At 40.6% G+C, this 12,168-nt stretch overlaps 1 protein-coding gene across 2 annotated transcripts; it reads left to right on the top strand.

The window, feature by feature from the left end:
* Window positions 1-3,226: 3,226 nt before the first annotated feature.
* tfap4 (transcription factor AP-4 (activating enhancer binding protein 4)) lies at window positions 3,227-12,168 on the top strand. 2 transcript variants are annotated; one of them, XM_010739390.3, is made up of 7 exons: window positions 3,227-3,725; window positions 6,494-6,659; window positions 6,767-6,865; window positions 6,980-7,150; window positions 7,302-7,430; window positions 8,852-9,019; window positions 9,139-12,168. In XM_010739390.3, exons 1-7 carry the CDS (start codon window positions 3,637-3,639, stop codon window positions 9,295-9,297), a joined length of 981 nt encoding a protein of 326 aa, XP_010737692.3. In that variant the 5' UTR covers window positions 3,227-3,636; the 3' UTR covers window positions 9,298-12,168. The 2 variants fall into 2 exon arrangements, with proteins under 2 accessions (XP_010737692.3, XP_010737691.3); XM_010739389.3 differs by having other exon boundaries at window positions 3,229-3,725; window positions 7,281-7,430.

The following is a 12,168-nucleotide window of genomic DNA, read 5'->3' as shown; positions in this document are numbered from 1 at the left end:
GGGTATATAGAAATGTTGTGTCAAGAAGCATAGACAAGGGTAAACACAAAAAACTTTACATGATGCATGTAAACTTGATTTTTTTGTGGGTGTTAACCTCATGTAATTATTATCATTATTATTATTACAGGTGGACCACGTTTTAACAATTTTATATACTTCAGGTAGTTTAAAATATAACAATAGATCATATTGTATAGAGTATCTATATTTTGTACATAAAATCTGAAAAGTAAAGAGTGCAATGATTCTCTCTAAAATGTGAAGTAAAGCTGAAGCAGTTAGCTGATTAATTCATCCATCTATCTGTCAATCAAAACAACATTTAGCAGCTATTTGGATAAAGTTTGATAAGACGTCATGAGGATTTGTTGTATTATGTGACGTTATTATTATTTTAAATTTTCTGTTTTATAGACCAGCAAATCAATAGAGTAATTGAGACAACAATCAGGAAGTCCAATGCTTGCATTTTCCATTTAGTAAAATGCAAGCATTTTAAAATAGTAGACTACTTAAATACAGTACTTGAGTAAATGTATTTTCCTGCCTCTCTTATACATATTTGGCTATATACCGCTATCATTTAGAGCATTATTTGTCCAGATAATAAATATATGCAACAAGTGAAATGAAAAATCGAATGTTGTCATTTGAAAAGAGTACTGTTGTACTGAAGAGGTCAAGGACACGTACAAAACCACAAACCAATAATACTATGACTTTACTTCATAAACATTTGTGCCTCTTTAAAGTATTTGATAAAACTTCTATAAGTGAGTGATTCTCTTTCTGGCTTTGTGATCATTTTTAAAATCATTTACAGCTGGCACTTTCTCTCCGGGTTTAAATAGCTCTATATGACAGAAGGGTCTAAATCGACCCAAAATGTACTTCACACTTCTACATCACATAATTTGCTAAGCGTGAAGTTGAAGTTTTTGGTCAGATATTCAGGGGAGCTGATACCGTTTGAACAAGAACCCTCTCTTATCTTGTGTATATAGAAATAAAGGATAACTTTTAAAAATCTAGTGTGCAGAGACATTTACTACAGTCTCGTTGAGTCTTTCTGTATTTGCTAATGCAGTTTTCATGTTAGGCTCATGTCATGACACATACCCACAGAGCTCAGTTCCAATCAGCACCATCTCCTCAGGCCGCGACTGTAGCCAATTTTTGCAAAGATGTTCACACAAGTGTGGTATCTTTAAGGTGAATACCAACTTGCAGGGTGCTTTAACAAGGGTCTTAAAATCTCAAAAGCAACCATCACCACCACTTTTATAGAAGTTTTCTTGAAGGCAATCAATTAAACACCGTTTTGACTAAACTGCATTGTCCTGTTTTGTCCACCCTGCAGCTTCCAGTGTTTCTGTGATGCTGAGGTGCAAAACTGTGGACCAGAAGCCTCTTTGCCTTTTCACCATCACACCACTAGAGGGCGTAATGTACCTGGTAGATGGTTTAATTTATTCAGGAGCCCTCAGAGATTTTTACTCATTAAAAAGAATTTATTTGACGAGCTTCATATTTCAGTCCCGAGGGAAAGAAATAATTGAATAATCTTTCAATATTTATAATATAAAGATCAATCCCATAAATTCATTTTCATTTTTAAAGATCATCTTAATGTGCTCAAAGCAATATTTTAGAAATCAGTTTCAAATTAAATTCCAGCTGCTCAGGTTTACGTTTTATTTTGTGTATTTGTTTTGGAGGCTAATTTAATGATGAATTCAATAGAAAATCACAGTGCAGTGACAGGGTCAATGAAACAGTCTAAATATGGCTTTCTGCAGTTTAAGTTTCATGTCAAAGGTTTGATATACTTCATTTCACTGTTAATACATTTTGTAACTATTGCATAGAGTATACAAAATATACATTTTGGTATTGCTTGTATTCAACCATGCTGTTTTCTGAATTCGAAATTTGTACCATTGTAGAATAATAAGTAGGAAGTGGGCTAAACAATCATGACATTTAATATAGAGTTGTATACAGTGTACTTTGATTGTTACAAATATTATCCACAGTATTGTTATCTGTACACACTGGCTACGTGATGACATTCATCAGTTGTATCAGCAAATAAACAATGGCATAGATATTATTTAATGTTCTATTATTTTTATTATTTTTTTACTTTATTTTTATTTACATATTATTTACATATTCTATTTTTTCTATTTTATTTCCCCATTTATCGATGGGCTGGGTCAACGTTTGTGTTTATAAGCCTGGAACTGAGTCTATTTATACAACAGCAATATACAATATAATAATCCACAATAACAATATATAACAGCGTTTATTACATTTTAAAAAATAAGTTCTGAATGTGTCCTGTAGGTTTTCCTAAAAAATCAATTCTTAGGAGTACATAAAGGTCATTGGCTTGAACAGCTGTTCGACAGTCAGCATTAGAGGTGTCATTATGATAACAATGCATGATAACTTCCAGCTGCACCGGTGAGATAGACTCATTAACAAAATGTGATGATGTGAAGACACCGCTGCAGCTTTTCACATTTCCGGGTGCAAAAACCATAAGTCACTGCTCCCATTTTGTATCTGCTCGCAGCCTCTATTAAACCTACTAAATTAGGTTACTGTAGTGCATCCTCCTGTAGTACCACTTATACACCCAAAATGGTGAACAACACACACGTCCACTCGTGTTGTGTGTCAGCCAGCAGTGTGTCTCCAGAAGCCCTCCCCGGTGCGCTGTTGCTGTGCAGCTCTGCCAACCCGTCAGCTGATCCCTCTTGTCCGCTTATCGCAGCTGTTGTGTGTATCCGCCCCTACACTGGTCCCGCTCTTTATTTACTATCTGCATATTCAATCAGGGTGAAATCTGAATTTGAGTTGTTATTGCCACACAAAAGATGATTTATAATCATTACAGGATCTATGATTACATTTTAGGATTGCTTTAAATGTTTATGGGGTAAAATTGTATGCGCTCTTTTTAAAAGTGATCTTAATTATGAGGGGGGGGATCAGATTTTTGATTAACATATAATAATCGCCGACTGGATTATTAACTCAGCACCTTTAATTATTAATTAGCAGTCTGTTTTTTTCCTTCCTTGTAATTACTATTAAAGCCAGATAATCCCCTTCACTGCCACATGTGCGCTTTCTTGTCGGTGTGTATTTCTGCGCTAAATAGTCCTTTGTTTACATGCAGTCCCCCGTCTCTGCGGAAGGAGGCTTTTGGTAGTGCAGTGTGACTCCTACCAGCTGTTTCCCGCCTTGAAAGCCATCCGATCAGCTGCATACACACACACACACACACACACACACACACACGGTCATGCAGAGAGAAAAGCAAAGGGGAGGGAGAGAGAAAGAGAGAGAGAGGTAGAGCGCCACACACAACGAGGGAACCCCATCAGCTGGAAGTCGAGTAACATTACAACTCTCAGCAGCCTCAAACTACTACATTACACAGACAGGGGGGGGGGTTCATATCTTCTTTAAAGGATTTAACTCGCGGCGGATCACGGGTTTTTTTTTTGTTGCTCTCTAACGTCATCATCTTTCTTTTATTCTACGGAGACTGTTTTGCTTGTGTGACTGTTTTTTAAGGGGGGTGGGGGGGTTTGATCAAACTGGCGAGAGGCGAGCATGGAGTATTTCATGGTACCAGCTCAGAAGGTGCCCTCCTTGCAACATTTCAGGAAAACGGAGAAAGAAGTGATCGGAGGTCTTTGTAGGTATGTAAACCCGCACTCCATCCCGCACGCTCTGTGTGTCTTATTATTATTATTATTATCATCTTTATTATAAGACATCTGTTTGGAGTACACGCACTTAGCGACGGCGCTGAGGCAACATGCTTGATCTGTTCTGTTATTGTGTACACGACCCACTCACTGGGAGCTGCGGGCATTAATTACCATAAAAAGATTAAATTACATAGCGTCTGATGAAGTCAGGGGCTCCGGCTCGGACCTCAGCATCCCCCCCGTGGTGTTATTTCGCACATTTGGCTGTGAAATCCATGGATTTTGTGGCTAACAAACATAAACCACGTGGTTCCGTGCACACCATGCTGCTGCCCCGCTCCTGAGCGCATCCCTGCTCTATTTATCCTCAAATTACCCCCCCAGTGTCACCTATAGGAGCTGTGATTTACGTAAGAAAGGGAAAGGTTGTACGAGTGAGTGTCACGCAGTGTGAAAGGGTCTATTTTTGCCGCACTACAGCGTGGGGGTTTGCTGATTTTTCGCTCAGAGCTATGTGAAGTTATTGTGGGTAGTGCGGCCATGCTTGTGGCTTGTGCTTAAAGTGATGAGGGGGTCTGGCGTTTGTTTCCTCTTCATGGCGCACTGTTTTCGCTTACATCTAATGTGAAAATGTACAAGTGCGGTTTTAAATCGCCTCCACTCGACGTGGCGATAGTTTTCAAAGTGTTTCCGTGCGTCTTGTTCGCGCTATCGAGTCGCCTCCACTGCGTCTTTTCATCCCGCACCTCTGCCATGCTGCCTGCCGCATTGTTATAATGGCGGAGGACACGAAAAGTCTGCTCGGAGCACGGAGGTGGTGTCGGGCACTGTGTTGGGGAAAAAAATGGGGTTTATTTGGCGTGTTTAAAATAAAATAAAAATTAAATTTCCTCCATGTGTCCGGCTAAGAGGCATTTGGTGTTCGCGGGGAGGCAGGAAAATTAAAAGTGGTGTTATTAATAAGGGGGTGTGTATGTCGCGGAAGGCCCTTCGATACGTCCGCAGCCCTGTTTGAAGAGGGAGGCGGAGGGATCCTCTGCTGTTGTTGCTGCCTGCTGGTAGTGACGCGGGCATTCTGGGAAATGTAGTCCCCCCTTTTTTTCTTTTTTATTCCCCATTGAGAGAATTCAATCCTCAACTTCAAAAGCTTATTATACTTAAAATGAATGGACACAGACAGTCTGTGTGAGGTTTAACGTCTCTTACAATTAACAACACATAACTGTGTTTTCAGTCGTGTTCTGTTATAATCATATAAAAAATAAAATAGAATTGCTTTTGTTTTTGCCCCATGACCAGTGGTTGTTTCTATTATTTTTACATCAGATAACAGTGGGGAAATGATTTCCTAGAGTCCAAGCTTATGTTCTCTAATGTTTTGCGCTGTTTGACCAACTGTTTAAAGGTCCAGTGTGTAAGATGTAGTATTTATTGGCAGGAATGGAATACAGTATTCATTAGTATTATTTCATTAGTGTATAATCACCTGAAAATAAGAATTGCAATGTTTTTGTTGTCTTAAAATAAGCCCTTTATATGTACAGTGAGATTTTAAACCCCGATCTAGATATGGACTTTTGCTTTTATTGTGAATTTGACAGCCAGAGTTACATGGTGAGATGTCGAAGAGCATTCATTTGGTTGCGATCTGCATCTTCATCGCTTGGTGACACTAAAACTTACACACTGGACCTTTAAAACCCAAAGAAGAAGATTAAACCTGCTATCATTGAAGACAAGGAAAACAGAACATTGTTTTTGTCTTTTGCACGGGAAAAAAAGAAGAAGAATATACGTGCAGAAAAAAACTTCTGATTTAAGCTATTAATCAGTTAATTGACCACTCAGATTGGCTCCATTTAGTTGCTTGGTATTTAAACGCCTGTTTTAAGATTTAATCCACTCTAATTCGGGACCCAGCCTGTTCCTCTGTAGTGGTTTGTGTTTGTGTGATATGGTGAAGTCCAGGCCCAGTTGGTCATGTTTTGGCAGTGGATGTTTGTTTGCTGGATGTGCCACTGCAGTGTTTGTGTGTCCCCACACACACACACACACACACACACACACTCCTTTTCTCATCTGTGTCTGCACAATTGTTCTCAGTGTTTGCACTGAGGCAGCTGAGTCAGTACAGATAAGAGCTTGGCTAGAGAGGGTCCCAGAGATACTGAGCTTGATACAGGGGATGTTAGAGGAAGTTCGCTCAGAATTTCCCTTCAGTTGAATTTCAGCATATGGCATATTGTGTCTTTTGTCTTGTGTCACCACAGTTTAGGATGGGCATATTGACAAACCCAGTGTGGCTCTAATTACATCTCAGAGAAGCAGTCAGCTGGATTTACCAGCAACGGCATCACTGAAAGACACCTTTTTACCAATTGTGGTGCTTGTGAAGCGTCTTGTGAAATGTTAGCACTGACTGGAAACATTCTCACTTGATAAGATTTTTCAAAATCATAACTTGGATTGCATAGCATGCATATTAATGTGGTACTTAAGACCCTTCAGCAAGGTTGATGTAAGGCAATATGGGGATTGAACTCTCATTATTGAGTTAAAATTAGATTTAACCCTGGAGTGCAACACTGGTTGCTTGAATATTTTATTATTGTCCACATAGGAAAGTGGTTAATAGTGGACTCAAATAAATACCTTTGTATTGGTAATGTTTTGTTTTTAATGAATGACTCAGATCTAGGGATTTTGTCAATGTCGAGCTGACTGCTATTCCCCCCCCCCTGTGTCTCCCCCTCTAGTCTGGCCAACATTCCTCTAACCCCAGAAACAGCCCGGGACCAAGAGAGGCGAATTCGCAGAGAGATCGCCAACAGCAACGAGCGTCGGCGTATGCAGAGCATCAATGCCGGATTCCAGTCACTTAAAACACTTATCCCACACAGTGATGGGGAGAAGCTCAGTAAGGTGGGTCACAAACAGAGATTTGAATTCGGTGAATTGAGTTACATGTAGCTGCAAAGGGTCTGAACTCGCCGTCACAACAAACATTCTTCTTCTTCTCTTGTTCCCAGGCTGCCATCCTGCAACAGACAGCAGAGTACATTTTTACTTTGGAGCAGGAGAAGACACGGCTACTGCAGCAGAATAGTCAGCTCAAACGAATCATACAAGTAAATCATCACCACGCCTTGAACAAAGTCGCTGTCGGGCTATTCTGCCTTTTCAGTATCATCAGTTTTTTTTTTTTCTGGCACAGATATCCAATTTATGTTTGCTTTCTCCAGGAGTTAAGTGGTTCCTCCCCTAAGAGAAGGCGTGCAGAGGAGAAAGATGAAGGGATTGGTTCACCAGACATCCTAGAGGAGGAAAAGACTGAGGACTTGAGGAGGGAGATGATTGAGTTAAGGCAGCAGCTGGAGAAAGAGCGCTCTGTCAGGATGATGCTGGAAGATCAGGTAAGAATCATCCCACAACAAGTAACACAATTAGTCTGTCTGAAGTCTGAACCTGTATCCAGACAATCACAGTACCGACATAGTTCCTGAATTGCTAAATCTTTGTTTTATCCCCTGCCCTGTGTGGCAGATGCGTTCCCTGGATGCTCAGTTGTACCCAGAGAAACTGAAGGCAATTGCTCTGCAGCTCCAGGATCAGCAGGCCCAAACACAGAGCCTCGTTCATCTGCAGCAGCACAAGCAGCTGGAGAGGGACCTTACTCCAGTCCACAGCCCACAGGTTTGAGACATTTGCATATGACATTTTGAGAATTATGTTCATGTGCTGATAAATCTCACTTTTTTTTTTATAACTGGTTCATTTCCATAAGTCTGATTTACAAAATTCAGTATCCAGAATTCAGGCTTAAACACAAATTGTCCTATTTTAGAATAAATTTGACAATGATTTTTTTTAATTTTAGTGTTTTATTTTTAGCTCATTAGCCTAAATTCATCAGACAGCTGATGAATTCAACGCCATCCTCCTCGCTCCTATGTGTAGCTGTAGACTTTGAGTCAGTCATGCGTTTAAGCATTTAGCAATTTAAAACAAACACCTAAACTAATCTCACGCAGGACTGTAAATGTCACACTGACTGTTGGACATGGCAGTCTCTTCCATGTTGTGAGTTGGAGCTGTCAACAGCCAGGACACATTTACAGTGTGTTAAATGAGCAGCTCACAGATCTTTCTGCTGTGCCTGTCTCCTGTCCTGACAGCCGCAGTATCCAGTTTCAGGCAGGCCAGCCCTAACTGAACATGATGCCAAATCAATCGGTGTGCGCCGTCTGCCCATCCACTACTTGCAGCAGTTCGGTGCTGATGGTGAAAGATGATTGATACGCTCAGTCATGTGGCACTTTGTGACTCCCCAAAGAGAGCTGAGCGATATGACCTGAAATCAATATTGCTTTGAAATGAAAAGATTAAGTCAGTAATGGTAAATTACTGGAAATTAAATGATCTCTGAAATCCTTAAATATCTCATTTGAACCAAATTGAATTATTAAAGCAGATATTTATAAATAAAGGAAGTCTATATGTAACATATCAATCAACTGCACACCACGGATACAGGATTGTTTGAGCATCACTGTCATCAAAATTGAAACTTTCTCTTTAATGCTATTAATTAAGAATTAATAATGCATTAGACAACAGACTGCCTGACAGGTACGGTTTATTTCAGGTTAACAGGTGCTGTTGGCTTCTGTGCGGCTGTTTGGTCAAGCTCATATTGATCTAAAGCATCATCTCTAAGTGGCACACTCATGAGAAATTTGAGCACCCCGTATATGCGTCATTTCAGGGAAAAAAAGATGAAGTAGCTCCCCGATAAGCTTGTTTTTTTAGAGGAAGCACAATATACACAGTGAGGAAAAAGTTTTCCGCAAACAGAAGGACAAGGTTGATGAAATATTTCAACATCTGGCCTGGTTAATATTCAATATGCTGCCCAGCTGGATTCCCAGCGTGTATTAGTGTATCTGTAAATGCACTGTGAACATGTCAATTTTGTGTTTCTATATATTTATAGTCATTTATGCAGGTTTGTCATGATACCTGAGTGTACTTTTTAACTTTTTTTCAAAATACCACCATGATCTGTTATCACGGTTATTTGTGAGAATAACTTAATAATTGTCCCTTCCTACCAGGTTTTGGCCCCAGCTACTCCACCTGCACCTACACACCATGCCACGGTCATCGTCCCCGCACCTGTCCAGCCTCCCCTCCCCCATCACGTCACTGTGGTAACCATGGGCCCGGCATCAGTTATCAATACAGCGTCAACATCTCGACAGAACCTGGACACCATCGTTCAAGTAAGACCCAGATAAACAGAAATCAAAAGCAGAATGAACCAGAAAGGTTTTCAGATCTGAACACTAGAGGCTGCTGTTGTCGCTGACATCACCTCCCTCCCATCCTCCTCCTCCTCCAGGCAATCCAGCACATCGAGGGCACCCAGGGAAAGGCTTGTGTCGGCGAGGAAGAGCAGCGGAGGGCGGTCATCGTCACCTCGGGTCGCGTCCTCTCTGACGCGGCAGGCTCCGACACGGCCTCAAACAGCGACGGGCCTGACGACTGTTCACTGCCCTGAGTTGACCCCTGATGCCTCACACGCCGTACACTTACATACACACACACACTCTCACGCACTCAAAAGGGCCAAGCTGACCACGGCTGCAGGAGGCGACAAACCCATAGCACTCTTGTTCAGTGGACATTAATAGGGCTGGTAGGCAGATTGAAGCACTTGTTTTTTGGTTCTTTTCATCACACACTCTTACGTGTTGTACCATGATAGGCAGCCCAAATAGGTTTACACTTAGATATTCATACATGCAAACTCTTCTGTGTCTTTTCTCTGCTTATCTCTAGCTCCCTGCTCTCTCACTCGCTCACACACAAACTCACGTCTGTTCATTAATCTATAGAAAAAGTTATTAGTGCAACCACTTTCACCGACTGATGTACAAATGCTCGGTCATACTGGATGCTAGAATTTCGAATGTCTGCTAAAAAATCACCGGGACTGTTCTCTTTATCTCGTCCCTGAAGCCATGTGACTGATTCACGAAACAGGAGACAAAGTCAATGAAGAGCCCAGCAGTGTGGCGTCAGGGTCATCACCACCCAACACCAGAGCATTTTTTTGTTAAAGATGAACATCCTTTTTAATCTCCTTCTCTGAGCTGTTTGGAGAGACACTGTGAGCTAACAAGACTGTCTCATATCTGGTATGAAAGAATATGTTCTTTTACTCTTGTGAAGTCTACTTTTTTTATGTTTTTGTTTCTCCAAGGCTCCATCAGCCAGCAAGTTAAAGTGATTGTACTGGGGAAAAAAGCCGTTTTCATGGCTGACTGATTCTCACAGGATATGAAGCGAAGCTCAGGAGAGAGAGTGCTTACTCCACAACTTTTTTTTTTTTTCCATTTGTTTGTTTACATTTTTACTGGGCTGGGTTCCCAGTAATCCCACATATGTATCTGGCATGTTCTTTTTTTTATTCATGGCCTGACATGAAAACAAAAATCAGTGCTTTGACTTTTCTTGACACCTTCCCTTCTAAAATAGAAAAAGCACCTGGCTTGTTAAATAAGCTAATCTGTGGACACTCTTGAGTGATTCCCACTGGTGTGTGTGTTTGTTTGTGTGTGTCCCTTTTTAGCGTTCTGAATCAGCAGGGCCCAGTGGTGTCCCAGACTCTGGCAGTCTGCAGTAGCGCCACTTTTGCCTTGAAATTGACGCACAAGTGTATGTACACACAGCACTCACGCATACAAATACAACTGACATACAATCACTTGTTCGCTCAATCTTAAGGGCTGGTTTTATTTAGCCCTTAGCAATGTAGTTTCTTGTCCAAATGTTGGGACATCTATCAAAGCAGAGTATACGTCAAACACAAGCAAAATTCCCAGTGAAATTGAATGTGCCATGGAGGTGACTAGGTTGACCACACATGCTCTATGCATTTCCTTACATATATCATTTGTCCTTTTGTAAGCTTTTTGCCTGGCGTACCATGCTATTTACATGTTTCTGCTTAGATCATACGTTAATTGTGCTTTTTTATTTGCCTGGAACTGTTGGTTAAGACATGTAGCTGAGGGAGGCAGCAGCTTGCCTTACTAATAGCCTCGTGGGTGCAGGGAGGCACTGTGAAGCCAGCCTTAACACAGCCCTGGGGTCTCAGAAACGTACCTGAACACTTGATCTGGGCCGTCTGGCGGCCACTGGAATCCTTGTAAACACCTGGGGTGTGTTTAGAATATATATTCCCAGTTATTTTGTCTATTTTACTTATCGTTTGTTTTTGCTATGTTTGTCTCAAATATGAACAGGTTGCTGGTTTACTAATAACAGTCAAGCACTCCTGATATTTTTTCTCGTTACATGTAGATTTACAACCGTTTTGGCCCCTTCATGTGCACTATTAAAATTAAAATTCGATCTGTGGGGGAAAAAAATCCACAATCAAATGCTGACATTCCATAAATTCTTGTCAGAATTATTATTTTTTTTGTATCGGGTTGCTTTTGGTATATTTACGGTTACATTTAAACTTGTCATTAGAGTCCCCTGCTACAATGCATAGAAGGAACTTTGAACTGCTGGACAGAAGGTGTTCAATTGAACACGACTCATCTATCATGATTCATGTCATGGAACTGCCCTTTAAAAAATATTGATGTCAGCTGCACTGAAATCAGTGACGCGTCTGTCAAATTAAATCATGGGAATTTTTCCGAGTACTTATCACTATAGGAAGGGGATACCTGGATATTATACATGTGGTTTGAAAATTCTGCTTTTTGTAGAGCCCTTGCTTTTTCCTCCGAGTCTCTGCATTTTATTTACAACTGTTTTATTTCCATCAGTTTTACTTTACACTCTGTTCTGTGTGTTAGGAAACGTTACATGGACATATCAGATTGTCAGATGAGCGGGGTGGGCCTGGGGAACATTAAATGGGCTCAAGATTACAAAGCACTTACTGTACTATACTGGAGTCCGCCTCCTTTTTTTTGTATAAAGGGGCATCTCCTCAGCTGAAGCTCTTGAGGTTATGAGTAAAAACCGCACAGCTGTGTATCCCCCTTTCCCTCTATGTCCAGTCCTACATCTTGTCCTGTTCACCCCTCATATCATCTTTTTTTTATTTTATTTTTTTTTAGTTTTTCTGCTAAAACCTTTTTTTGTCTTTGTTTATCTATTGTCAGTATCTCTTGTCTCCCTTCACATTTTGCAGCTCCCTCTTCTTCCTCTCCTTTTGTTTGTTCTCTTTTAACTTTTTTTTTGTTAGACCTGTCAGTGCATACGGTCATCAACAAGCTATTTTGTTGTTTTGTTGTTGTTGTTGTTGTTTTGTTTTTTCAAGAGAGAAATGTTTTGGGGATAAAGAGGCTTGTGCCTTTGTAAAGACAGAATAATAAAGTTTGTACTTTGTTTTTTACGCATTGGG

Source organism: Larimichthys crocea, chromosome XII (assembly GCF_000972845.2).
Source record: "Larimichthys crocea isolate SSNF chromosome XII, L_crocea_2.0, whole genome shotgun sequence".
NCBI lineage: Eukaryota > Metazoa > Chordata > Actinopteri > Sciaenidae > Larimichthys > Larimichthys crocea.
This window is presented reverse-complemented; position numbering and strand designations above follow the sequence as displayed.

Excerpts from the sequence above, each read along its gene's own strand:
- tfap4 (XM_010739389.3), top strand. The coding sequence starts at position 3,637 with ATGGAGTATTTCATGGTACCAGCTCAGAAGGTGCCCTCCTTGCAACAT. Across the intron at positions 6,866-6,979 it reads AGCTCAAACGAATCATACAA|GAGTTAAGTGGTTCCTCCCC; the intron begins GTAAATCATCAC and ends TGCTTTCTCCAG. Across the intron at positions 9,020-9,138 it reads ACCTGGACACCATCGTTCAA|GCAATCCAGCACATCGAGGG; the intron begins GTAAGACCCAGA and ends CTCCTCCTCCAG.